This window comes from Paramacrobiotus metropolitanus, unplaced genomic scaffold, assembly GCF_019649055.1.
Source record: "Paramacrobiotus metropolitanus isolate TYO unplaced genomic scaffold, Prichtersi_v1.0 Parri_scaffold0000371, whole genome shotgun sequence".
NCBI lineage: Eukaryota > Metazoa > Tardigrada > Eutardigrada > Parachela > Macrobiotidae > Paramacrobiotus > Paramacrobiotus metropolitanus.
The window spans coordinates 4,129-27,815 of NW_026570591.1; the positions used below are offsets into that span (position 1 = coordinate 4,129).

A 23,687-nucleotide genomic window follows, 5' to 3' on the forward strand; every position below is an offset into this window, starting at 1 on the left:
AACCGTCCCGTCGAAAAGGGAGGATAAATGTTGACGAGTTTGAAGCCATGTTAAAGAAGGCGGATTATTTATCCCCGCCTACAGTGCAGTGGTTTCTACCTGAAGACGAAAAGGTTGGTGATTTCTGTAAGAAGTGGGAAATTGTTCTCCCACGTACTGGAGAATTAAGTCAAGAATGGGTTGAATATGATCTTAATGGTGGTAAAAAACCAGGAGGTTATGATCAGTGGATTCAGGCAGGAAGGAAGATTCCCGCCCGTCGAACGATCCATCTGACCTTGCATGATTATGATCAGCAATACGGCACTGAACTGCATGGCAAATGGATGCTGTATCTTGCCAACAAGAAGCCTGATCAGTCTGCAGCAGATAGCGGTAAAGCTCGTCCAGGGTCGCATGTGCAGCAAAGCGGTGTGCAAGCTGCAGTTAGTGAGAGCGATGCTCTGTGGGCCAGTGGTTTGAGTGGTACTGTGAAAGATACCACGGTAACTCAACAACTGGACCTGACAGAAATGAATAAGGTTTTGGAGCAGATTAATAATGCTCCAGATTATTCAGCTGTTGTTACTGGAGATAATGAAGATAGCGATACGGAACTGGCTGCTATTGATCAGCGTCATAAGGGCGCTGATGTTCACTACAGTCAGAAAGTTGGCAAAGCGATGAGTCATCAGCCGCTGCCGTGGTTGATCAGTTACGCAAAGAACTGGATGCAGAAAAGTTCCGATATCAAGCATTGGTTTTGAAGCATGATGGTTTAGTTGATAAGCATAATGATCTGGTTGATAAATACGACGGTTTGGTTGATCGTCGTAATGAGTTGGCTGATCAAGTGAAGTTGCTTGGCATTATGCGTACTCGAGACGCAAAGCTAATGCAGGATGCGTTCGAGCATGTGAATAAAGAAAGCGAGAAGCTTCAACTGGAGAAGCAGAAGTTCCAGCTGGAGAAGCAGCAGGCGCAAAAAAGTTTTCAACAAGGCACAGCTGCCTTGAATAAAAAGTATGCGAGTTTTCTGGCTGAACAAACAGCATTTAAAGTTGTTGTTGATAAGTGGAAAATTGATAGGAATAATGGACGTCATGCAATGAATGATGACGTTATTTTTGTTCCGCATGTTGAAGCAGATCGACGCAGCTTGGTAGTACAAGATATGCCTGAACCTGTACGAAAGCTGTACAGCGCAGTTCATAAACCTGTCTTTGTGGTAAAGGATAACCACAAAGTGGAAGATTTTCTGGAGTTACGTGAGCGTGCCCACAACATGCAGGAATGCTTGGGTGAGTCGCGTAGTCCCTCACCAACGATTTCTGAAGTTAGCACAATTGCTTTGGCCAAGGTGGAAGCCAAGGTTGCTGAACTTGATCGTCGTTTAAAGGAACAAGAAGCCAAGGGCGGTAGTATTGTTTCCGCTCCGTTTGATATGGAAAAGTTTACTGATGCAATGAAAGGTGCATTCAGGACTGATACAATGTATCCTGAAAAATTTGACGGGAAGACAGATACGAATAAGGTTGAACAGTTTATCCAGAGTGTGGATAATTGCAAAAACCACAACAGTTGGTCTGATGGTGACGTCATCAGTAAGTGCCTGTCGCGCTGCCTTACTGGTACGGCACTTACCTGGTATCTCGATAAGTATGATGCCAATAAGAAGGTAAAGTGGTCTGAATGGAAGAAAATGATCCGAGAACATTTTTCGGATGAGAAGCCTGTGACTGCTGAACCACCGGACCAGGTGATTAAAGCTTACATGATGAAGAAGTCGATGGGAAAGAATCCCGAAACTAACTGTTTGGGATCGTTCTTGATGCGAAGACCGGAGGTTAATTCTTTCACTGTGCAGGTTAAACATGCACAAGTTGTCGGAAAGGAAGAAACTTTCAGTGGGGGCGGAGCCGCCCAGTTACAGTTCAGCTCGATACGCCGTCCGACGGGGCACTCACTTCGCTTAGGGGGTGCTCGGGATCGTGGGGGTTGGCGTCGGAAGCAAAGTGGCAGTGCTTATGTAAAGCGCTTGAAGTATCTGATCGAGAATCCCGAGGCCGAGATGAGACGGGATGAAAGAGAGAACGTGAAAGATTTTCATGTTTATCGTGGCATTGTGTACCGTAGCAAGGGCGGTACGTACGGTAGACACCGTGTAGTCGTACCGGAAGTTAGCCGTCAGGACTTGTTACGAGACTGCTATGAAAGTTTTCATGCTGGTAATTTGCATGATTACTGGTCAGTCCGTAAGTATGTTTTGCGGAACTATTACTGGCCTGGAATGAATGCTGAATTGTGGAAAATCGAAGCACAATGTGAACAATGTAGTGCTCATGTTTAAGTTTTGGCTGCTACGTTATGAGTCCGCTGTTCTTTTGTCGGTGGTGTACTTACGGTGTAACTTGCTTTTACTCATAACCGCAGGATTTATCAGCAAAAAGGGGATGCTGATTGTTGAAATATCAGGAAGTTACAAAAACTGGTTGTGTGGGAAAAATAAGTACTCATTAATCGAGTACTGTGTTATGTGCCGTATCCGCCGGTGTGGTAGCTACGTGCATGGAAACGCTGTGCTGCGGTGCAGTGTTTGATTTCTGCAAAAATGACTTTAAAATCATTTTAATTCTGCAGTTATCAGCAGTTACTGTCTGCTTTGATTTTGATAACTGGATATTCCTAATCCTGTTGAAATTTGAATCGATCATCCAAAAATTATTCTTGGATGATACTGGTTACGTTTTGTTTGATCATTATGAAGAACCATGCAATCGTATCGGTTCTTGTGAACTGTTTATGATTGACTGTGTTTTATCGTTTGACTGCAAGTGTAAGCTTGCAGTGGGGGTAATTGCCAGTTATTAGTGGAAATTAAATATCCACTTTTGGTGCGCCGAAGATGCTGATAGATGGACGGTATTTATCCGTTCTGTTTTGTGTTTTTTGATTTGCTGTGGCCAGTGTTATCAGAATGGTTGACATTTCTGGTGTGTTTGGCCTGTTCGATTTTGGATTCTCGAGCTCTTCGGAGGGAGAGGATGGATGAAAACCTCACCTGGATACGAAACGTTTGGATGGATGGACGATGAAACTGGACGCGCGTGGTGGAACGAGGAACTTTGGAGGACTTGGACGGAACACCAACTTCATCAACTTGGACCTCCATGGGAACCCCCGTCACACCCCGGAGTCCACGCGCGAATGATGAAACGGATCCCCCAGGATTACGGTACTTTCCTGGATTTCGAGTTTTCTTTGATTTTGTTGTTTGTTTGTTTGCTTTGATTAACGCGGACGTTAATTCTGTAGCAGTGGGGGTAACGCGCTATGCATAGATTGCGCGTATGACGTACGTGTTATGACGTACGTGTTGTCTGTTCCGTTACGTATGGCTTGCTGTTCTTATCTAACGGATTTGATCGCTAATGCGATTCACGATTCTGGTTTAACTAATCAGTCTGAAGTTTCTAACTTCTACTAAATCTGTGAGCTTGTTTCTAGCTGAAAGGTCGTGTGACTCTAGGTTAGAAGGAAGTTCATATCTCGTTCTGTTCTGTTCTGTTTGTTCGTTCGTTCAGTTTGGTGATTAAACATTTGGGAAGTTCCTGAGTGTTTGGGTTTCGGTAACTTTCGTTAGGCACAGCAATCCGCTCGTACCTAGCGGAAGTAGGCAGTAATACCACTTACGGAGTCCAGAGCATATTCCCACTCTACCGATTGAGTAGGTTTGGTCATCTAGTGCGGTTGTCGCGGTGCGACTTCCGCATAGCATGTCAATAGTTTGATAAACATTTAATTTCTGATTTTGTCCATCGAAACTTTCTATCCACTGTTCCTGGATAATGTTCATGTAAATCATGTCGAAGCCTGGCAGTTCCGCTGATCATCCTCCTCACCGTTGCCTGGTTGAGTTTTTGCGCGGACTGCGTGAACAGCAGTCAACGGGGACGTTGTGCGATGTGGTACTGAAAGGCTGCGAAGAGTCCGCACTGGGCATTCCCCTGCCATCGCAACGTCCTCAGCGTGCACAGCGATTACTTTCGGGCCGTCTTCACGCAGGACTGGAAAGACTCATCGCAGCGAGTATTCCCGCTGCAGAACATCGATAGCAGCACGCTGAACGAGTGAGTACTGTACCGCAAAATGAGTACAATGATATAATCGCTAAAAAGTTTCGATTACGATCATCCTTGGTATACTGGGTAGGTTGGTAAAGTACGCATACACACTGGAACTGAACTTGAACGACGACAACGTGGAGCCCATCTTGATTGCCGCGCAGTTCCTGCAGATGACTGCTGCGGCCCACCTGTGCTGGGACTACGAGGCGAGGCCCGTCGACCTGTCTAACTGCTTGGCCGTCCACGCTTTAGCCACTGACTACCACAACCCCGGTTTGGCCGACACCGTCCTGGCCTTTGTCCATCTGTACTTCCAGCAAGTGGCACAGAGCCAGGAATTTCTGCAGATGGACGCGCAACAGGTGCTGCCTTCGTCTGCCTATGTTGACAGGCGACTAACCATTTCCGTTTCTTAAAATTAATTTTCGTAATGCAAGGGATGTGCTAGAACGTATACAACTTCGGAACTTCGGAAAAAATCTGCCGATTGAGGGAATCGATTATCGAACCGACAACCTCCATACTCTAATAATTGTAAGGCCGAGAGAGGCACCACTAGACTATCGGTAAAGCATACTAAAGCGTATGAATGTTGTCTAACAGTAAGCGGTTCACCATGTGTGACTACGTGTTCTGACCAGCTCACCATGAGCGTAGCATGACTAGACACATTTATCGGAAGATGCCCATTCTGTTTCTAAACCTGATTTTAGTTTTGGTCTTTCGTCCGTTCGTACGGGACGTACTAATAAAGTTAGGCCTGGGATCTGGCCGCACAGTGAACTGGTGTTTCTCGATTCTGCTAATCGTAAGCATAGCTGCTTCGTGACCTCGCATCCTTTTCCAACCTGAACAGTCGATTGCTCCCTGGAAGCGCTGTATAAGCAGTTCCAGTTGAGGTGCTTTAAGAGCATCGTTTTAATACCAATTGTATCGAAATTTTTTATCAAACGATCCTACAGAGAGCGGATGCCGCTCTAACATTAACTTAAATTTAACAGCTTAAAAATGTTTGAATTTCAAACCCTGATTCAGCTGTCCTGATTGCAGCTAACTGCAGTGCTCGCATCGGATAGCGTGGATGTGGTCAGTGAGGATGAAGTGTGGGAGGCGGTGCTGCGCTGGTTGGATCACGATTGTCCGGCTCGCTTGGAGCACGTGTCGCCGCTTCTGCAGGTGGTGCGGGCTGCCTGCCTGAGCGAACCGTGTCGGCAGGAATACGCGCTGATCCTCCGCAGTGCGCCGACGGGAACGCCGCAGTGCGCGATGGAATTGGTCGGCGGTACGACGCAGATCGCCAAGCCACGGCATTCAGTCGGTAAGGATAATGCGTCCTGTTGCAGTACAGTACGATCCGCGTCCGATCACTTCGGCCGCGTTACATTTCGGCCGCACAGGTTCATTTCGGCCAACGTTCATTTCGGCCGTGGCTCACTTCGGCCAACACTCATTTCGGCCAGCACTCATTTTGGCCAACGCTCATGTCGGCAACTGGATGTGTCGGCCATCTTAGGCTCTCTTAGGTTTCCTAGGTTTTCCTAGGTTTTCTTAGGTTTCTTAGGTTATGAACTTATGGTTTTTGGTTTTCTTAGGTTATTTAGATTTTCTTAGGTTTTCTTACGTTTCTTAGGTTTTCTTATGTTTTCTTATGTTTCTTAGGTTATGAATTTATGTTTTAATTGGTTTTCTTAGGTTTTAAGTTTTCTTAGGTTTTCGTATTTATTCTTAGGTTATTCTCTGGTGATTTAAGAGCTGATGATTTCTGTCGTGCGGTTAACTCACTCGGGACGGTAGACTTCGTGTGATCGGTCGACGATGTGTTAATAAGGACACTTGGAAATGAGATACATGATGGTGCATTGGTGACAATAGCACTTCCAAAATTGTTTGAAAAACAGTGCGTGCAAAATAAAGTGGAAACAGAAGTAAATTTCCTGCTAACGATAATTATTCACTTACTTTTACGCTGCAGAATAAAAGTTTAGGCAAGGCCTATTTTCACCGAAATGTACTTTGGCCGAACTCAATTGCGGCCGAAATGAACGACGGCCGAAATGAATGGCGGCCGAAGTGATTGGCGGCCGAAAAACTCTGGCCGAAATGAACGCGGCCGAAATGAAAACGGCCGAAGTGATCGGTAGCCGTACGATCTGGTTTCTCTAGTAAATTAATTGTCGCGTTTGTGGGTAGGAGCGCAGGAAGTGATTCTCTGCTTGGGCGGTACCTATGAGGAGCCGTTTGTCGAGGAGGAAGCCAGAGTGGACGTCTTCTGCCCGTCGATCCCGGCGGTGTGGCGTCTGAAAGATCTGCCCGACCTCGTGGAGTGCTGCTCCGCGGTGCTGCTGGACCCCGGTTGCATAATGATCAACAGCATGAACTGCATCGGGACCGTACAGCGCAACAGCCACTACACCGGCCTGCGCGACGAATGGCGGGCTATCGAGGGCATCCTGCCGGAGCATCAGGAGCCGCTCCGAGAATCGCCACTGCGCCAAGCGGGAGCGCTGGCCGCCCTCAATGGGCGGGTCTACGCGGCCGGCGGTTTTGATCCGTTTGCCTACGGAGGAGTAAAGGCACTGGCATCCGTGGATGCGTACGATCCCAGGAGCGATTCCTGGGGCGCCGTGGCCGCGCTGCCCGTTGGATTGATGGGTATGGCGATGGTGGCCTGCGAGGGGCGGTTGTACGCGTTCGGTGGAGAAGACACCGAGGACGTTTCGAATGCAGCGTTCTCCTACGATCCCGCAGCGAATGCCTGGATCAGGCTGGCCGATATGCCGACCGCTCGCAGCGGTTGCCGAGCGTATGTGGCTCCCGACGGGCTGATCTATGTTACCGGTATGTGAACGAGTGTAGTAAGGACACCTTGATAAGTTCTTGTAGCGAATTTTTTCATATTGCGATCACATATTGTGATACAATTTATATTTTCATATTACGCTCACTTTGCAGTTTGCGTACTTCTCACAAATTCTTAAATTCGAGGTCAGAAGATATACTAGCCTATTACAGCACCGTTACACACACTGCGCTAAATAGTCTATTCGCTAAGAATTACATAAGAAAATTAGGAACCTAATAAAACCTAAGAAACCTAAGAAAACCTAAGAAACCTAAGAAACCTAAGAAAACTAAGAAACCTAATAAAAGCTAAGAAACCTAAGAAACCTAAGAAAGCTAAGATTAGCTAAGAAAAACTAGGAAAAACTAAGACGAGGTAACCTAACTAATTGTTACGGTACATGGCGCAGGTGGAGAAACGGGGACCACGGCACGTCGTGTGCATGTGGAAGCGTACGACCGCGTTACCAACCAATGGCACAGGAAAGGTGGGTACAACCGTGTAGGACTATTGTCGCGCTGTCAGTGCGACAGCTGCCATTAATTTCCTGTACTCTCATGGTGGTCGTGTGTCTAACGCCAGCAACGCTCTCTGACTACAGGCGATCTGGTGGTGGAGCGTTCGGAGCACGAGTGCGTCTGCGTGGGTGGGAGGCTGTATGCGATCGGGGGAATCTTTACCGAAGGCGTGTACCACGACAGCATCGAAGTGTACGATGAGGAGACGGATAGTTGGGCGCTCCATAAGTGCCGTTTGCTGCAGCCTAAATTTGGCTTTGGCTGTGTCGTGATGAAACTGAAGCAACCGCGGACCACGGCTGGCCGGTTATAAGCGCAACGTGCATTTAAGCACCTGACCTTTGGATAGTGAGGAGCGCAAGGATTTGTCTCCGTTAAGTCTGCATACATACCGTGATGAACAGGTTTATGCACTTTTGTTGCTGATTACTATAGTATAAGAAATTGTGCTTTCGTTTTTTTGGATTGGGTTCTGTTGAGGATTTCCCAAGTCCGCATTGCAGTAAAGCCTTTTTACGATCATCTACGTGGTCTTCTAAGGAAGATGAAGTAATTCACAATATGGCGTGTGCAGTTGAGATCTGGCGTTTTTCTGTAGACAACGATAAGTCAGCAGTTTCAAGACAAAATAACAATGTAACATTACGGATTTCCGTCAGCGGACCCACAGGTTGTAGAATAAAAATGCAAGGTCGTGGCGTCGCCGGTTTGCAACTTGTACCGGCGGGGCAAAGTCCTCTTCTACATTAATTTTTTTGTAATTTGCGGGGATTTATTCTTGAAAGCGCGTCTCGCCACGAGTAGCCGGTATCTATGACACGAAATAAGCGTTTAAATTTATTACCGGCATTCTCTCCGTTCTTTAAATACGTTAGCTGAAATAAGTAGAAGTGGTGATGCTTTGTATCTTAGCCGGTACGCATGAATGCCGGCATGAATTTTGAAATGTACGAACACCCAAGACCGGCGGTTACGGTATCAAGCTCAACCCAGTCAACTGCTGCAAACTGCAAAGGCGAAAACATTCAACAAGTGTAATGCCTTGATTTTACTTGTTCATTTTACAGACTCCATTCATTAACCGCATTTTTCTGATTTTCTACTCAACCACCTAAACAATGTCGAAGCGAAAACGGTCTGCAGACTATCCTGTGCATGGTTATCTCGCTGCAGAGTTGGTGCGCCGACTACGGGATTTGCAGTCGACGGGAATGTTTTGTGATGTCGTTCTGAAAGGCAGCGAGGAATCCGCGGTGGGCATTCCCTGCCATCGCAATCTCCTCAGCGCGCACAGCGTGTACTTTCGGGCGGCTTTCACACAGAACTGGAAGGACTTTGCGCTGCCCGCATTCCATTTGCACAACATCGACAGTCGCACGTTGAACGAGTGGGTAGCAGTAGCACAGTAGCAGTGTAGCACTTGAAAACAGATGTCTGATTGTAAGTTCACGGCTGCAATAACTTCATTGATGAACTGGTAACCTGCCGCCGGTCTCGAATTCTTGCTGGACTAATGTTTCACTGGTTCTCAACCACAACCATTGCTGGAGAACTATAAAAAGCATCAGTCTTGTTGCTCTTTTCAGGTTGGTGAAGTATTCTATACCTTGGATATTAAGCTAAACAATGACAATGTGGAGTCGATTTTGATTGCGGCGCAGTTCCTGCAGCTGACGCCCTTCGCCACACTGTGTAGTGTGTTGGGAGCATGTTGAAGAGCACATGCACCACTCGGACTCCCTAGAGTAGCGGTCTACATTCTGGCCTCTCAACACGATAATCCCGATCTGGCTGAAAAAAACCCTGGAGGATGTCCGGCGACACTTTCCTACTTTTGCGCAGTGTCAAGACTTTTTGCAGATGGACGCGCAACAGGTGCTGACTGACAATTCACATTCACAACTTAAGAGTTCAACCATTCTTTTCAAATTCTAAAATAAATTTTAATATTATTTAAGCCTTCAAAAATTAAAAAAAAAATTATGGAAATCAGATCAGGCCCTTGTAGCTGCATATGTGCGTTTTCGTGCATCGGTAGGTCGGCAATGAGATCGGCCGATAATGTGGCTGTTAGCACGTTATGTACAAAGAAAGTTTTTAGAGGTTTCTTCACGTTTTAAACTAGTTTACTATTTACTTACTATTGCCACTTGCAGCCTGACATATACTTGCTTTTACTTACTTTGGCTCTCCAACCTTACAATTTACTACACTTTTAATATTAGGCCGACTTTTACTAACAAGTAAATGGCCGTTATTTAATTTTATTTAGCAGCACAACACTATAACTCTGGTGTTAGATTTTTTTTAGGAGGCTGTTGGTTGAGAAGATCTCCGAACTGTGGGGAAGATTCACCTGGTCGCCACACGAACTGACCATCGAGTCATCGACAGACTGTAGATTAGCATTGCGGAGCTGCATGCTTCCGTGCGGCGACGGCAAGCTGCACATGACCAGTCGTTCTAGGTGCGGCCTGAACGACAACTTTTCGGTCACGTTGGCCATTCTGGCAAAGGTCACGGCTGTCCATGCACCGTTTCGGCGGCTTTCTCTTAACGTACTATGTAGTCGGGACGATTGCTAATAGGCACTGGCAAGTATTACCGTAACTCACTCTGTCAATGCTGTGCTTTCGAAGTCGCTTGTTAATTTTGCAGCTCACAGAGTAGCGTGTGATTGTGTGTTTAACAGGTCCGCAAGTTTCACTCGATGGAAGAACATGGAACGATGTCGATCTGTGGTGTCCGGATGCATCCACATGGAGGTATTCCGAATTTGAAGCCATTCAACTGCATCCACGCTGAACCCGTTAGAAATGACGATTCAGCCATTCTGGCTGTTCTTGGAGAGTAGCTCCATTTCGCGTTAACAAAAAAGAGTTTATTTATGAAACAGACCAATCAGGCGCAGCCGCGCAGTTCATCGTTCAAGCAGAAAACAGTGGCGAAGCATGTTACTGACCGAGCATCCGATCCAAATTTTATGGCAGCTGGTTATGCTCGCAATATATAACACAGCGCCGTATGACGCGTAGCGTCATTTGTCATTTGTTAGACTTCGCATTCCCATGGGTTTCGAAATAGTAATCCCATAGGGAACGTTGCAATATTTTTAAGCAGCGGTTATCTATCCAAATACAACGGGGAAACGCGCAAGGGATGGGTACGATTCCCTATCAAGATAGCACAGAGGAAGTGTTTCTGTTATAATAATTATTTTGTTTTTGGTACTAAGTTTGTATCCTGTGGTCGATACTTATTAAAGGTTCTACCAAGTTTTCTTTAAGACTCCCTGTCTGAGCTGGAAGCGATGCCGCTCTATCAGCCGATATTGGTGGAAGCCAATCAAATCGGCTATCACAACACTGTTGCCATTCGCAATGCAGACGACACCTGGTGGCTGGGACACATTCAGGATATTGATGCCGATTACGCGTTCATCCACTTCAACTCCACAACAGCCGAAGCGCGTTGGATCCATATGCAAGACGTCTGGCCACTACCGTTATACTGGGACAGCGAGCGTACCAGTTACGACTACGACAACGTTCAATATTTGCGGCACTCCGCGATGACGATAACGAACCGTTTCGTTTCCGACCAGCTGTTATGCTGGACGCACAATGGGGCTGTCACCCGCAGAATGTGATGTTTTGTATCAGAACTGTCGCTTCCCAAACCGCCCCGGCTCGTTATGAGCTGGTCCACCGGCGCCAAGTGGCTACTGCATTGCCACCTCCTGGTCCGCCACTGCTGGGCCGCCGCAGCGGTGTGCTGTACACCAAGTACTTCATTCCGCTTGGCCATGCCAGTGCCGTTCTCAGCGAGCCGCTCGATAAATTTCGCATCGTTAAACATGTTTGTGAGGCTGTTCATAAGGAATTAGATACCGCAATGCAACGCCAACGGGAATATCTGATTGACTGCTGCCGATTTCATCTGCGCATCGAACCCAGTGGCTGTATGTTTGTCATCGTCAGTCTCGCCCCAGACCAGCAGCCGGCGCACAGGATGACGGAAATCCTTTCTAAGATCCTGGAAATGCAACCGGTGAGTCGCGTTCATCAACCGGCCATCGATAATCGAGCATTCCCTGCAAATGACGATTTGCCTCGCGAAAACGGTAAGCAGCTTCATGATCTCTATCTGGTGGCGCTTAAAATTGGTTTTAGCTACGGTGTTGTTTTCTTAGATGTCGACGCTGATGTCTTAGTGTTGACTGCCTGTCTTCGGGATTTAACGCCGATGCTACTGATCGACATCTTCTCACATTTGGACCTGCAATCACGCATGAGAGCCAAACGGTACGGGATATCTTTGCGGTTTGCGCATTTTTGAACTTCAAAACAAAGGTCATCGCCAGAGGTCATCGCCAACAACGGCAGAGGTTGACGTTGTTATGTTATGTCCCGTGTTGACACATGTCATATTCTCCGTTGTTTTGGGTTTAGTTTGGTTTTCTATACGGATATGGCTTGCGCCTATAGAAGTCCATAAGTGGCAGTACTTTGGCATCATCCGCCATTCACTTTTCTCATTCTGAGTTTTGGCAGCGTCGGGGTTTATCAATTAAATTTATCGTGGGAGATGCATTTCTCCCTTCGCGTAGATTTTTAGGGTTAGCTATGCCACATTGAGATATCAGCTCATACTCTGTCGTTGAGTAAGATCGGTAGGATAGTTTATTACGGTAATTGTTCCTATCGTACTGATCTCTCCGTCACTAAGGAGAACTGCAAACGTGACGCAGCTGTCGGTCAGCGAAAATTTGCTTTCCTACAGTTTCGCTGCCCGACTTCTTGCCAAAACCATTTCGCTGACCGACAGCTGCGTCACGTTTGCAGTTCTCCTACCGTGTTTCGGTCAGAATGTCGGTGTTAGCATCAACGAAATGTTGGCGTCGGGTTACGCTTTTCCAATGTCACATATCCAATGACCGATATCATTTTCCAGTGGTACTGGCGCTCGCTCGGTGCACTGATACATATAAGTATCTAACACCGCTAGCGGTATTAATACTGTCGTGTGTGTTTCTTATTATAGAGTGTGCTTCTTGTGGCAGTTGTTGCTGAGAAGCTCGCGGATGGGGGAGCACGTCATCTTCTCTTTGCAGGGGGTAAAACGTGGCAGTGGCACCTGCCAGTGGCACTGCCAATGGCACGGCAAGTGATAAAACCTGGAGACTCTGGCAACTGGCAGGCGATAAAACCTGGCAGATGCCACATAAAATGTGGCACCATGTATAACCGGGCTCATAAAGTTTGGTAAACTATATATACGGTTATACCTGAAAATCACAACCTCGATACACCCATTAGGCACAGTGCTGGAACAGAAGCCTTTTAACGTGGTGCTTTAAACCGTTAATTACGTAAGTGCGGTAGAGTATTAAGAACAGTCATTACCGCTTTACAATACTTCAGACTGAGCCTTTTGAACTAGGGTTGTTGATACCAGGCACTTGACAGCTTCAGTGGTATTAGTATTTTGGTATACCAGTTTATACCACTGGTATACCAGTTAGTACCACTGGTATTACCAGTAATACCTGGTATTATAATAATACTATGGTATTTGGCTTTTTCTTAAAGTTTTAGTATACTGTTACGTCTTAACATAGTCAATTCAATTTATTAAACCTGCACGCCTCCAAATAAGTCACTTAGAAAGTAAAAATCGGCCACTGATTCAATAATCTCATCGTCTGTGCATTCTTCAGATTCTAAAGAGCTTCTAACACCGAGTTGAACTGACTCGCAGCGTTCGCATCATCGGAGCCTTCCAGATCTGAAACTGTACTGCACTTATCATTGTTGCTGGAGATCAACTGCACTTCACCGTCGTCGTCCATTTCGACTACCGTACTTCCGCTCTTCTTGTGTGTCTGAAGGTCGACCTTCACGGATTGTTTTAGGGCTGCAATTCGCTGCGCTTCTCGTTTTGCCACAACATCTTCTTTTTTGAAATTTCATTCGCATCGCAACCATTCCTGTAGCCAAATCGAGTTTTAAGTTAGACCGGTTGTCGTCATGCACGAATCCTAATTGACTCCAAGCGCGCTCCAAACTCGCAGCATGCACGACGACGTGCAAAAGTTCCAAAGCTAAGCTGGCCAGCTCTTTGTGTTCGTACTGCACATAGTTCCAGTAGCGCTCCGCAGAAGATAGATTTGATGCAACATCATCTCCAAATATGCCCTTGTTCTCAATATAATCCATAAGGGAGTTAACCACACTCATCCCATCACAGTCGAATAAACGGACGTACCAGCCTTTTGCCCAGCGCAAAACAACCCCAAAATTGAAACGTCCAGAAGTATTAAACGCTTTCATTTTGGACTTCGGGTCCAGTATCAAAGCCAGCACAAAAAGCGACGGATCGTAAAATTTTTGCCAGCGTTTTTCTAGGGTCGACCCTAACACGTTCGCTAAATCGTCGTTTTCCAGTGCGATAAACACGTGGTAAATTTTCGCAAACTGACTGATAACATCCCCTAAGGTGCACCCATCTGTCTCTGTGATTCCTTGAGCTACAGTGATCGGATCCAGAATTTCCACAACATACTTTAGAGCACTCCAAAATGCTGCATCTTCAATGATAGCTTTAAGCTTTGTAAGCCCTTCGGTCTTCGATCGGTCGTCTGCTAGCCGCGCGACCATGCCCTATAAATGGTCATGCTTAAATTTTAAAATAATAAACTGTAGGTTGACCTACAAACCTGAAGAGGAAGCCGCGACTTGACAATCGCTCGGAACATATTATTGTAACTGTACCACCGTGTGTCGCATGGTTTGCTTATGGCTGTCGTGCTGCCATTGTACTTCATCTGCTCCTCGCGAAGAACGGATAGCGCTTTCGTGCGCGCCGCAAGTAGCGAAACAATGTCGACAGCTTTCTTGCAAACGGCTGAAAATTTTGGGACTGATGTCAAAACGTCCTTCACGATCAAGTTGATTTGGTGGGCACTGCACGGCAAAAATATCTTGCTGGGATACTTTTCCTTCATTAACCGCCTTGCCTTCACGTGGGCGGCATCCGAGTCGCACGTAACTGTGCGAGCACAGGCCTTGTATTTTCTTCCAACATCGTAAAACTGTTTTCAATTTTCTCCATGACGTCCTCAGCTCGAGACGATTGAGATGAAATAATTTCAGTGGACAAAAATGGTTTTCCACACCTTGACTGTTTCTGACAGTAGCCATAATTCCTGAAAAGCAAACGATTGTAGGTCGACCTACACTGCAAGTATGCAACAGAAACACTGCCCTTATGTGCCCCTGTTTTCATACGTACCAAGAACTTTATCGTGCTTTGCTTTCTTGTAACCGTCCAGCGTCACAGTGACAGACCGCTGCAATGACAATGCTTTGACAGTATCGCTTTCGACGGATTTAATGCGCTGCGGGATGATGCGAGTCGATAACACAAATCGACTTGGTGGCTTCACCGCTGGTCGCATAAATTTCCAAAATCGAATGAAACGAGGATCTTCGACGGCGCGAAAGGAGAAATTACCAGAGACAAACATATCGGCCAGAAGACGCTCGAATTCCGCCATCTCACTTTTCGCTAACGGCCGATCAAAAAACGATTCCGTGTTGCCCTGCTTTTTTGCAGTGCTTGTGCCAGGAACCGGAGACGGTAGCAGTGGAACCACGTGCGCTGCATCGCTTGTTTTTGGGTCGACCCAAACAGACACTTCCTTGCGGTATTCATCCTTCGTTGATTGTCGAATAAATTCGCACTTATAGAAATGGTTTTCCAGATGCACCTTTTCTCCGCGCACAACTTTTGGAGACGGCAGGTTGGCAGCACACTCTTTGCAAATCGCTTCCCAAAATTGGAATGAGAAACCAGTTTGGTGCCCCGATTAAAGTATCGCCAGATCGGTAAACGGCTAATCCGCGGACGTTTGCCCTGAAAACCTTTGTAGTGAATACTAAATTGCAGTGGCTAAATAAATCAAACTGCGCTCAAATTTAAAGGATGCGGAATGCTGGTCGACCAGCAAGTAAGAAGCGCACCTGATGCTGGTTGATCTTCCATCGCTTCCGAATCCTGGGTTGAGCTCCCTGGATTATCTGCTGAACTCATGATAGAAGCTCGCTAAGTCGATGCGCCGGTTCTGCTATGTTTTTCCAACCAGTTTTTGCCGACAAAAATGATGTTTTGTTACAGAAATGCTTGCCGCTTGCGGATAGAAACGAACGATAAAAGTCATAACGGGTAAAGAGGGATTAGCAGTTTAGTGCAGTGAAGCTGCGTAAGCGGTGAGATACAGTAGTACACGTAATGGCTTTGCGGTGATCACGACTTTCTACAAGGATTTTTCCGTTTCCCACTATCCTGCTCCCCAAAAAAATTGAATTTTTGGTATTACCATAGGCATTTTGGTATACCATAATTTATATGGTATATCTGGTAATAAATCATACCATTCGACACCTGCCTGATATACCATTGGTAAGTGGTATACCAGCCGTACCAAAATACCAGTTACCATTTGGTATCAACAACCCTATTTTGAACTGTTGTAGAACGGCAGTGCTGCATTATTAGCATGATTGACGATGCGTCAGGCTGTAATCTGACATGCTAAATATTTCTACAGAGTTATTCGCCCAAATACCAGACGCATATCGTTTTATAGAGAAAAATCAGCTCTATTAATTAGTTTTTTTTATAGCGGGGTAGTTTTTATACTTATCGTTTACAAAACATGTAAAGCTGATTTGTCTCTATAAAACGATATGCGTCTGGTATTTGGGGGAATAACTCAATGGAAATATTTAGCTTGTGAGTTCTACCCTCTGTAGAAATAACTTAAGAAACCAAGCCAACAGGGTGTTACAGTTATAACTCCATGATGTTTACCGGTGCCGCTGTGACAATAGTAGCAAAACTCAAGCTGTGTTATGGCTTGAACTTCGAAGTACGCAACATAACTTGCCACGGCGGATTTTGTAATGCTGTTTGGTATCCGGTAGCAAAACTCTCAGACTAGAAGTATATCTGTATATGTACGATCTAAGAAGCATCCAGCTTTCGCTGCTCATGTCAGAACGCTATTCTAATGCTGCACGTGTTATATTTCTCATACGTCTAAATATTTACGTGTTTTTACTGTGCTCCCAAATTTATACTATAAAATTATTTACTATTAATCTAAAATTAACACCAGTTACATACCAGCATGAATGCTTGTAGTTGTAAATTACTCGTATAATGTAATAATAACTATAAGTAACTGGCGGTGGTTAACCACAGCATCTCGGTAAATGTTATGCGGCACTGCGACTAAAATCTTTACCACCCTAGCTAACTTAAAATTGTACCTACAACACACAATTACGCTGATAATTTATTAGTGTGATCCTTGTAGTAAACTTGACGTTTATGCTGTAATATGCACTATGCAGGTAAAATAGCGCTCCCGGTCTGAATTTGTAAGCATATATGAACGAAATTTATTGGTATAGGGCCTTCTAGATTAACATGTGAACCATCAAAATTTTATATTTACGAGGGAATACGCATATTAAAAGCACACAGTGTATGGTAGTGTGTTCAGACTAATATCAATAATAATTAAAGCAGAGAGAGGTGGAACAACAAATTAAACTACACTACTTAGTACTTACCCAAACTGGCATCATAGTCAAATACTAGAATACCGATAATGAAGATACAGGCTAATACGAATTTATTTTAACGTCGCTCGTCACTATGATCCTGTAATTCCTAGCGAATTTAAAAGAGTCCACATTTCATGAACGTGACAGTAGCGGCAGGTGCCGGTACTGTTAGACCTCTTAAATTATAGCGCCAGAAATCAGAATCAGAATCACATGGCTGATGGCAATGATGGCATATTGTGAACACTTCAACGTTGAACGCAAAGTTACCGATTTTAGCATAGGCACGCCGAAAAGCAGGACATAATTTTACGTACCGCTCGCGTTCATCTGCTTGTGTCAAACGCTTATTTTCGCCGCTGCATGGAACAGGCAAAATAATCAATTAGCAAAACAAGAAGATAAGGTTAGCTGTTTGTGGAGCTACACTGCTGTAAGTGTACAAGCGCGCATATACATGGCGCCGGTTTTTTTGGAATAACAGCGAAGTTCACGTTCAAGTGCATGCAACTGATGCAAGACATATACCGAACACATGGGACGAGCCGGTACGGTAGTGCACTAGATTACAAATAAAAACATGACACATTGTTTACAGCAGTTTGTGATTCCCACCTTGCTGGCACTTGCCCGTAGTCTGTATTCAAAACACTTACAAAAAGCGGCTTCACTCAACAATCTTTTTCTTTGCACTAGTTTGCAGACACGTTCTTGTAATGTTGACAAGCAGTTATAGCGTTAGATTTCCCTTTCCGGTCCGAAACCGTTTGTCGTCCATAATACTGATGGCCTGCCGTAGAGTGTTACTGGGTATGTTTAATTAGCATTATATTGCTAAGTGTTTGATTATTTCACTTAAATGACTGTAAAAGTATGGCACCAGTAACATTACGATTAATTACTGTTTTAATATTAGTGTTTCTATTTGTAATCATGCAGTATTAGTATCGCAGTAAATTATTGTTATCATACAACAGAAACGAATGGCCTAATTACAGAAAAAATTTGATCTAAGTTAGCCGGAATAAGTAACGTTATGCATACTGTGCAAACATATTAATATCGCTGTATACTACAAACGTGATTACATTATGTGTAAAAACTTACTAATGCAGTTTCATGGATTATGCGAGTCGGGACAGCTTTGCTTGGGATAATCATTGCCGTTTTCCAGTAGTACAGCGTCATACAGCATGAACTGCTTATTAATTTCTGAATTATTACTGTAGTTTACGAGAGAGTGGCAGTGGTATAAATTTAAGTTTAGGATTAGTATCTGTCCGGGTGACCCGCTCGCCATTTCGTCGATGAAACTTCGTCGACCATCGCTTCGTCGAACAGACACACCGTGGGACTGGTGTTTAGCGAAACCGTCGTAGCTTTTTAATTTTTCTTATGTACATATTTTTATGTTTTCGTCCGTTTTTTTCATTCTTTTTTAGATTTTCTTTCTTATGTTCCATGATCTTTTTTCTCATATTAGTCACCCTCGTGTCGGTGGACAAAGTGTTGGTCGACGGAATGTCGGTGCATGCATGAGCCATGTGAGTGTGCGCGCATAGTTTTACATAATATTGTGGTGCGCTAATGGCTCCTAAAATAAAGAGCTGAATTAACTTATAAACCAGTAAAACTGTTTTGAACTTTTACATTAACAATTTTTCAAAACGATCGTGACAGTTTTGCTCCTGGTTGGACAGAAGCTTTTGCTATTAGATGCGATGCTAACTGACAATGAGACTTGTCAATCAGCTGCACTTAATTAATCGAATAAAACATCATGATGAAGCGCGAGGTATATTCCAGCGGTTTGCCTTCTAGATCTGGAAGTGTCGCGACTCGCGATTGCATTTTAAATGCGCTTTTGTAACCTTTTTTACTGTATTTGTGGTACGTTGGGCAAACAACAAAATGCAATGTGACCTTTTAGATTATATACGCCGGAGCTAATTTACGAACTCTGTGCATGGGCCAGCATGGCCGATACTTGCTAACACTTGAATTGAATGTTTACTGTTAACCGTTTTAAGAATATACGGTTGACAAAACTCTCCGTCCCGCTTATACGAGGTGCCACATTTTATGTGGCATCTGCCGCATTTTATCGCTTGCCAGTTGCCACAGCCTCCAGGTTTTATCACTTGCCGTGCCATTGGCAGTGCCACTGGCAGGTGCCACTGCCACGTTTTACCCCCTGCCGCTGAAAGGCCATAATAACGTCAGGCTAGGAGGATATGAGCAGCACCAGTCGCGCGTCAAACACGGGGCAGCGTGGAATATCGCGCTGTATAAGCACGTGTGCAGCTTCGTCCTGCTGCACAAGTGGACCGTTGCCGGCCTCTTCGGTCGCCATATGTGGCAAGTCTTCCAGCAGCCTATCCACCACGCACCACATTTCGGCATGACCCTTCCTGCCCTGCCGGCCCACGAGCGGGAGTGGATGGTGCAACTCACGGAGAGTCAAACGAACTGTCCATTGATAAGCTGCAGATCACCCTTCCGAAACTGCTTCTGCGCTGCAGCGACGGCAAGATGGGCATGACTAGTCGCTTGATGTGTGCCCTGAACGATGACTTCCCGCCAATCACGGAGGGCATGCTGGCAAAGGTCACGGCGATCCATGCACGCTGGCTGCGGAGCCTGACCTATCCCGATGACTGGCAGCATATTCGCTATTACCTACAACTGTAAGTTCGAATAAATACCAATGCGGTACAGTAAAAGTAGATGGGACTCGTGACAGTCATGTCTCAAAGATTACTGAAGAAAATATGATCATCGGTAGGAGTTTTGTGCATCGGTATCGCATGAACACGAGGTCTTCCAAAATACTTAAACGGGTTTTGTAAAGGCAGCAACTAACGGTGAGGGCGAAGGCCTGTATCGTGTACGATCCTTCTATCCTCGAAAACCGACAAAGCAACTGCTTAGCAATTTATTTGAGAGCGGATCTACTACGTCCAATAGTAGTTGTATGCCGCGTGATGTGTTGCAGATTCAGCGGATTCCACGCGGACGGAAGACCAAGAGCATGGGAGAATGTCGATTTGCGGTGTGTAGACGTAAGCACGTGGAGCAAACTGGCCATACACGGGATAAGCGAAGCGTTCCGAGCGTGAACCCATGCTTCTTCATCCACGCTTAACTCGTTCGCAAAGACTATCCCGTGCTTGATGCCGGGATAAAACCACTTTTAAGGGGTTGCAGGAGATGGAAAGCTTAGGGCAGGCATCTGAGCATGTCACTATTTACCGCTACATTTTTTGGCCTATTTAACGACAAGAGCAGCTTTGGCTGTTGGTGTCTTTCCTTCCTTTCCTGCTTCTCCGGTAGGTAAACGTAACGATCTTCTTTGTGTCGGGTCGGTAGTTCTTTCATTTTGCTCTCTCACAACGTCAAAATTTTCTAAGCATTTAAACTTTTAACGTTGATTCATATAATGTTACCGTATATGCAAGCCGGCTTGCCCTGTTTCTGCGGCGCCAAAATGTTGCTTTATTGCCAATTACTTAACAATTTGTTTGATCGTTTTCGTGAAACTGTGAAGTAAGAGTATCGACGATCTTGAACTGTACCAACCACTATGACAATAAAGGCTGACACACATAAAACAAACACACTTCTCAACATGCGTCTTATAAATCAGTGGACCGTAGACCCTTCTATGTTACCAAGCGGCTTTGTTTCGTTATTAGTCATTATTTCTCACGTGCACTCTGCAGATCAATGAAAATGAAATGACATAAATGCAATGGAAGCATGAGCAAAATATACCTCGCAAAAGAACTGAAAACATGTGTGCATCACTGCACTTATTTCATTCCCAATGTACCATTACAAACTCAAGACGGACGCCTTCATCCTATAATCCGCAGAAGTCGGCACAACGATGGCGCAACGTCAGCGGCGCTCCCTTCAGCCTCGTCGCAGCTTCATCACCGCACAGCCAAAGGCCGACCGGGCCTGCGGCAGCCGGCACTCGTGCAGCGCCCAGAGGTCCGCCTCTTCATCGTACACTTCGATGCTGTCAAGATCATTCCCGTTCTCATCGGCGTATCCCCCGAGCACGTACAGCCTCCCGTCCAAGCAGACACATCCGGGATCACTGCGCCGCATGACCAGGTCCCCTGTGGTGAACAAACGAAGTTTATACTTAATACCATAACTGATAATTGTTATGTAAAATCGGTATTCGTACACAAACAGGCCATTCGAAGACAACGGAACTACACCCTACCTTTTCGTAGCCACTGGGGAGATTGGGATTGGAGGATACCACTTTTATTACCCTGCTAAATGCGCCGTCTGGAACCTTATGCCCAATTTAAGCCAACCTCAGTTTGAAGAAGTTGACAACTGTAGTCACATAATCAGAAATCTCTCGAACATCCTACAATTCCCTTACTGCGCGTACCGATCACGTAAATCAACCCGCTGGGACCAACACAGGCAACACAGCGCCCGCGTGCGGTGGGCATGTCGGCCAGTCGGCTCCAGGCGTTGGCGGCGGGATCGTAAGCCAAAGCCCAATTGCTGGCGTCCACGCCGTCACTGCGTTCGCCCCCAAAGGCGTACAGCCGTCCGCCACACCCGACCATCGCCAAGTGGGCCAGACCAACGGGTAACGCGGCAACGGCGCTCCACGCGTCGCTGCTGGGATCGTACATCTCCACGGATGACAATGAGCTGTCACCCGCACCATAGCCGCCGGCAGCGTACATGCGCCCATTCAATGCGGCCAGGCCGGGCTCGTAGCGGTTGATCTGCATCCAGGCTCCCCGGCGCCACTGCTCCTCCAGCCCGACGTAGCGGCTGTCGCGCTGCACCGTCACCACGCCGTAAGGTTTCGCAATCACCAGCGAACCGGCGTCCCGTATCATTACGCCACAGGGACCCACAAAGCGGGGTTCAGACTGTTCCAGTCGCCACACTGCCGGGATCGAGGGATCGAATACGTCTACCGTGCCGTCAAAACGGCGTCCACCCACGCAAAGGATCACTTCGTGTGCATCTAACAACAGTCCGGGCGTTTAGTTCAAGTGCCAAAAGTCTCGCATGCGAAGGGAACAAAATAACAGCGATCAGTAAGTGACTTGTATTTTCCTATCTTCTCCCGGCATGCAAGTTCAGCGGCGGCGCCAGCACACTTTGAGGTCGCGTCGATGTATGAATCAGCCATCGTGTCTCTGCAAGTAACGTCCCAAACTAAAGGCTGTCCACGATACCATTTCCAGCGCGTGGCTCCATCCGGACGCTTTCCGTTTTCGCGCAAAAAGCCAACAGGCTCCGGGTACGACTCAATGCCGGCATTGCACAGCGCACGCAGTATGATGTCGTTAATGCCGTTATGTCGCTCTCTTCTCCCGACACACTTCTTACAAGCTAGTCCATGGTGTCCGTTTTCCGTAACATCTTTCCCACATCTAACGCATGAATGGCGCTCCACAATCTTCGCACCAAGCCACAAGCCAACAGAAATGCGAAACGTCTGATCGTCCAGAAAGTTGCCTAACACTTTCGCGGGAAGAGCATTAAGCCAGGCCCCGGCGTATTTCGTGCTGACCGCTCTTAAGCGTGCTTCGTCTCTCTTATTGTTGTCAACACTATTCCACAACAAGTTAACATCCTTCTGTATTGTAAGCGTAAATCAGCACCTGATTGGATTGTAAGCGACACTCAGCACCTGTTGCGCGTCCATCTGCAGAAAGTGATGGCTGTGTGCAAACTCAATAAAGTGTTGCCGCATACAGCCCAGGGCTTTTTCCAGCAGTACGAGATTATGGTGGTGAGCGGGATTATGGTGATTATGGTGGTGAGCGGGATTATGGTACGTACGGGATTATGGTGGTGAGCGGCGAGAGCGTGGACTGCCAGACAGTCGGACAGCCGCATGTGCTCTTCCACGTACTCCGAACACAGTTCGGCGAGCGGCGCCATCTGCAGGAACTGGGCGGCAATTAAAATCGATTCCACGTTGTCATCGTTCGGTTCGGGTAGTTGTAATCGGGTAGAAGAGCAAGTCACTTTAGACGGTTCGGTTGCAGCGGTAAGTCGTTTCAAATCGAACCGAACCGACTTTGCCGAAAATTTTTATTGGCTTTGTTAAGGCTGTAGGATAAACTTTACAATAGATTTAGGTACAATATAATAGTGAGTCGGCGAAGTCCGCCTGGGCAGGCGACCGGGCGCCGTGAAACGCATTTAATCAAGGAGCAGACAGAAATTCGTTAGACACACGCTCTGTCTAACTCTGTACTCTTGATTAAAAGCGGTGCCCGTTTTACGGTTTACGGCGGACTTCGCCGACTCACTAATAAGTGTTATTTTGACTTTCGAAACATTATTGAGCGTTTCATAAGAAGTCTCAGCGACAATTTCCAAGTTTTTTTGAGTCGTTTTCGAGCAAAACAGTTCAGTTTTACCCGAAATTTACGCGAAAACGCGCTAAGAAAAGTTGTAACCTTGCAATCGCTTAAAGTCGCGCTTAACCGGTCATTTTCGGTTCGACTCGAGCCTTAACCGACCCAAGCGGTTCTGCTAACCGGAAAACTGACTCGAAATCGAGGAACCAAACCGAAAGCGAATC

At 46.1% G+C, this 23,687-nt stretch overlaps 3 protein-coding genes across 3 annotated transcripts; 1 reads left to right on the forward strand and 2 right to left on the reverse strand.

Moving 5' to 3' along the window:
• Positions 1-3,786: 3,786 nt before the first annotated feature.
• Positions 3,787-7,839, forward strand: LOC129602249 (kelch-like protein 10). Its single transcript, XM_055501244.1, has 6 exons — positions 3,787-4,109; positions 4,192-4,468; positions 5,157-5,424; positions 6,297-6,944; positions 7,358-7,435; positions 7,550-7,839. Exons 2-6 carry the CDS (start codon positions 4,277-4,279, stop codon positions 7,777-7,779), a joined length of 1,416 nt encoding a protein of 471 aa, XP_055357219.1. The 5' UTR covers positions 3,787-4,109; positions 4,192-4,276; the 3' UTR covers positions 7,780-7,839.
• Positions 7,840-13,188: 5,349 nt separating this feature from the next.
• LOC129602246 (uncharacterized) lies at positions 13,189-15,120 on the reverse strand. The gene is made up of 5 exons (XM_055501240.1): positions 14,760-15,120; positions 14,660-14,673; positions 14,185-14,559; positions 13,451-14,128; positions 13,189-13,350 (listed from the first exon to the last, which is right to left on the reverse strand). Exons 1-5 carry the CDS (start codon positions 15,022-15,024, stop codon positions 13,189-13,191), a joined length of 1,494 nt encoding a protein of 497 aa, XP_055357215.1. The 5' UTR covers positions 15,025-15,120.
• Positions 15,121-21,016: 5,896 nt separating this feature from the next.
• LOC129602247 (kelch-like protein 17) lies at positions 21,017-21,981 on the reverse strand. Its single transcript, XM_055501242.1, has 2 exons — positions 21,516-21,981; positions 21,017-21,228 (listed from the first exon to the last, which is right to left on the reverse strand). Exons 1-2 carry the CDS (start codon positions 21,979-21,981, stop codon positions 21,017-21,019), a joined length of 678 nt encoding a protein of 225 aa, XP_055357217.1.
• Between the last annotated feature and the right edge of the window lie 1,706 nt (positions 21,982-23,687).

Coding starts and splice junctions, on each gene's coding strand:
- LOC129602249 (XM_055501244.1), top strand. CDS start 4,277: ATGACTGCTGCGGCCCACCTGTGCTGGGACTACGAGGCGAGGCCCGTC. Junction 4,469..5,156: donor TGCAGATGGACGCGCAACAG/GTGCTGCCTTCG, acceptor TCCTGATTGCAG/CTAACTGCAGTGCTCGCATC. Junction 5,425..6,296: donor CAAGCCACGGCATTCAGTCG/GTAAGGATAATG, acceptor GTTTGTGGGTAG/GAGCGCAGGAAGTGATTCTC.
- LOC129602246 (XM_055501240.1), bottom strand. CDS start 15,024: ATGGCGGAATTCGAGCGTCTTCTGGCCGATATGTTTGTCTCTGGTAAT. Junction 14,129..14,184: donor AGTCGCGGCTTCCTCTTCAG/GTTTGTAGGTCA, acceptor GACCATTTATAG/GGCATGGTCGCGCGGCTAGC. Junction 13,351..13,450: donor TCGATTTGGCTACAGGAATG/GTTGCGATGCGA, acceptor GTCGACCTTCAG/ACACACAAGAAGAGCGGAAG.
- LOC129602247 (XM_055501242.1), bottom strand. CDS start 21,981: ATGATACGGGACGCCGGTTCGCTGGTGATTGCGAAACCTTACGGCGTG. Junction 21,229..21,515: donor CGGGTTGATTTACGTGATCG/GTACGCGCAGTA, acceptor TGTTCACCACAG/GGGACCTGGTCATGCGGCGC.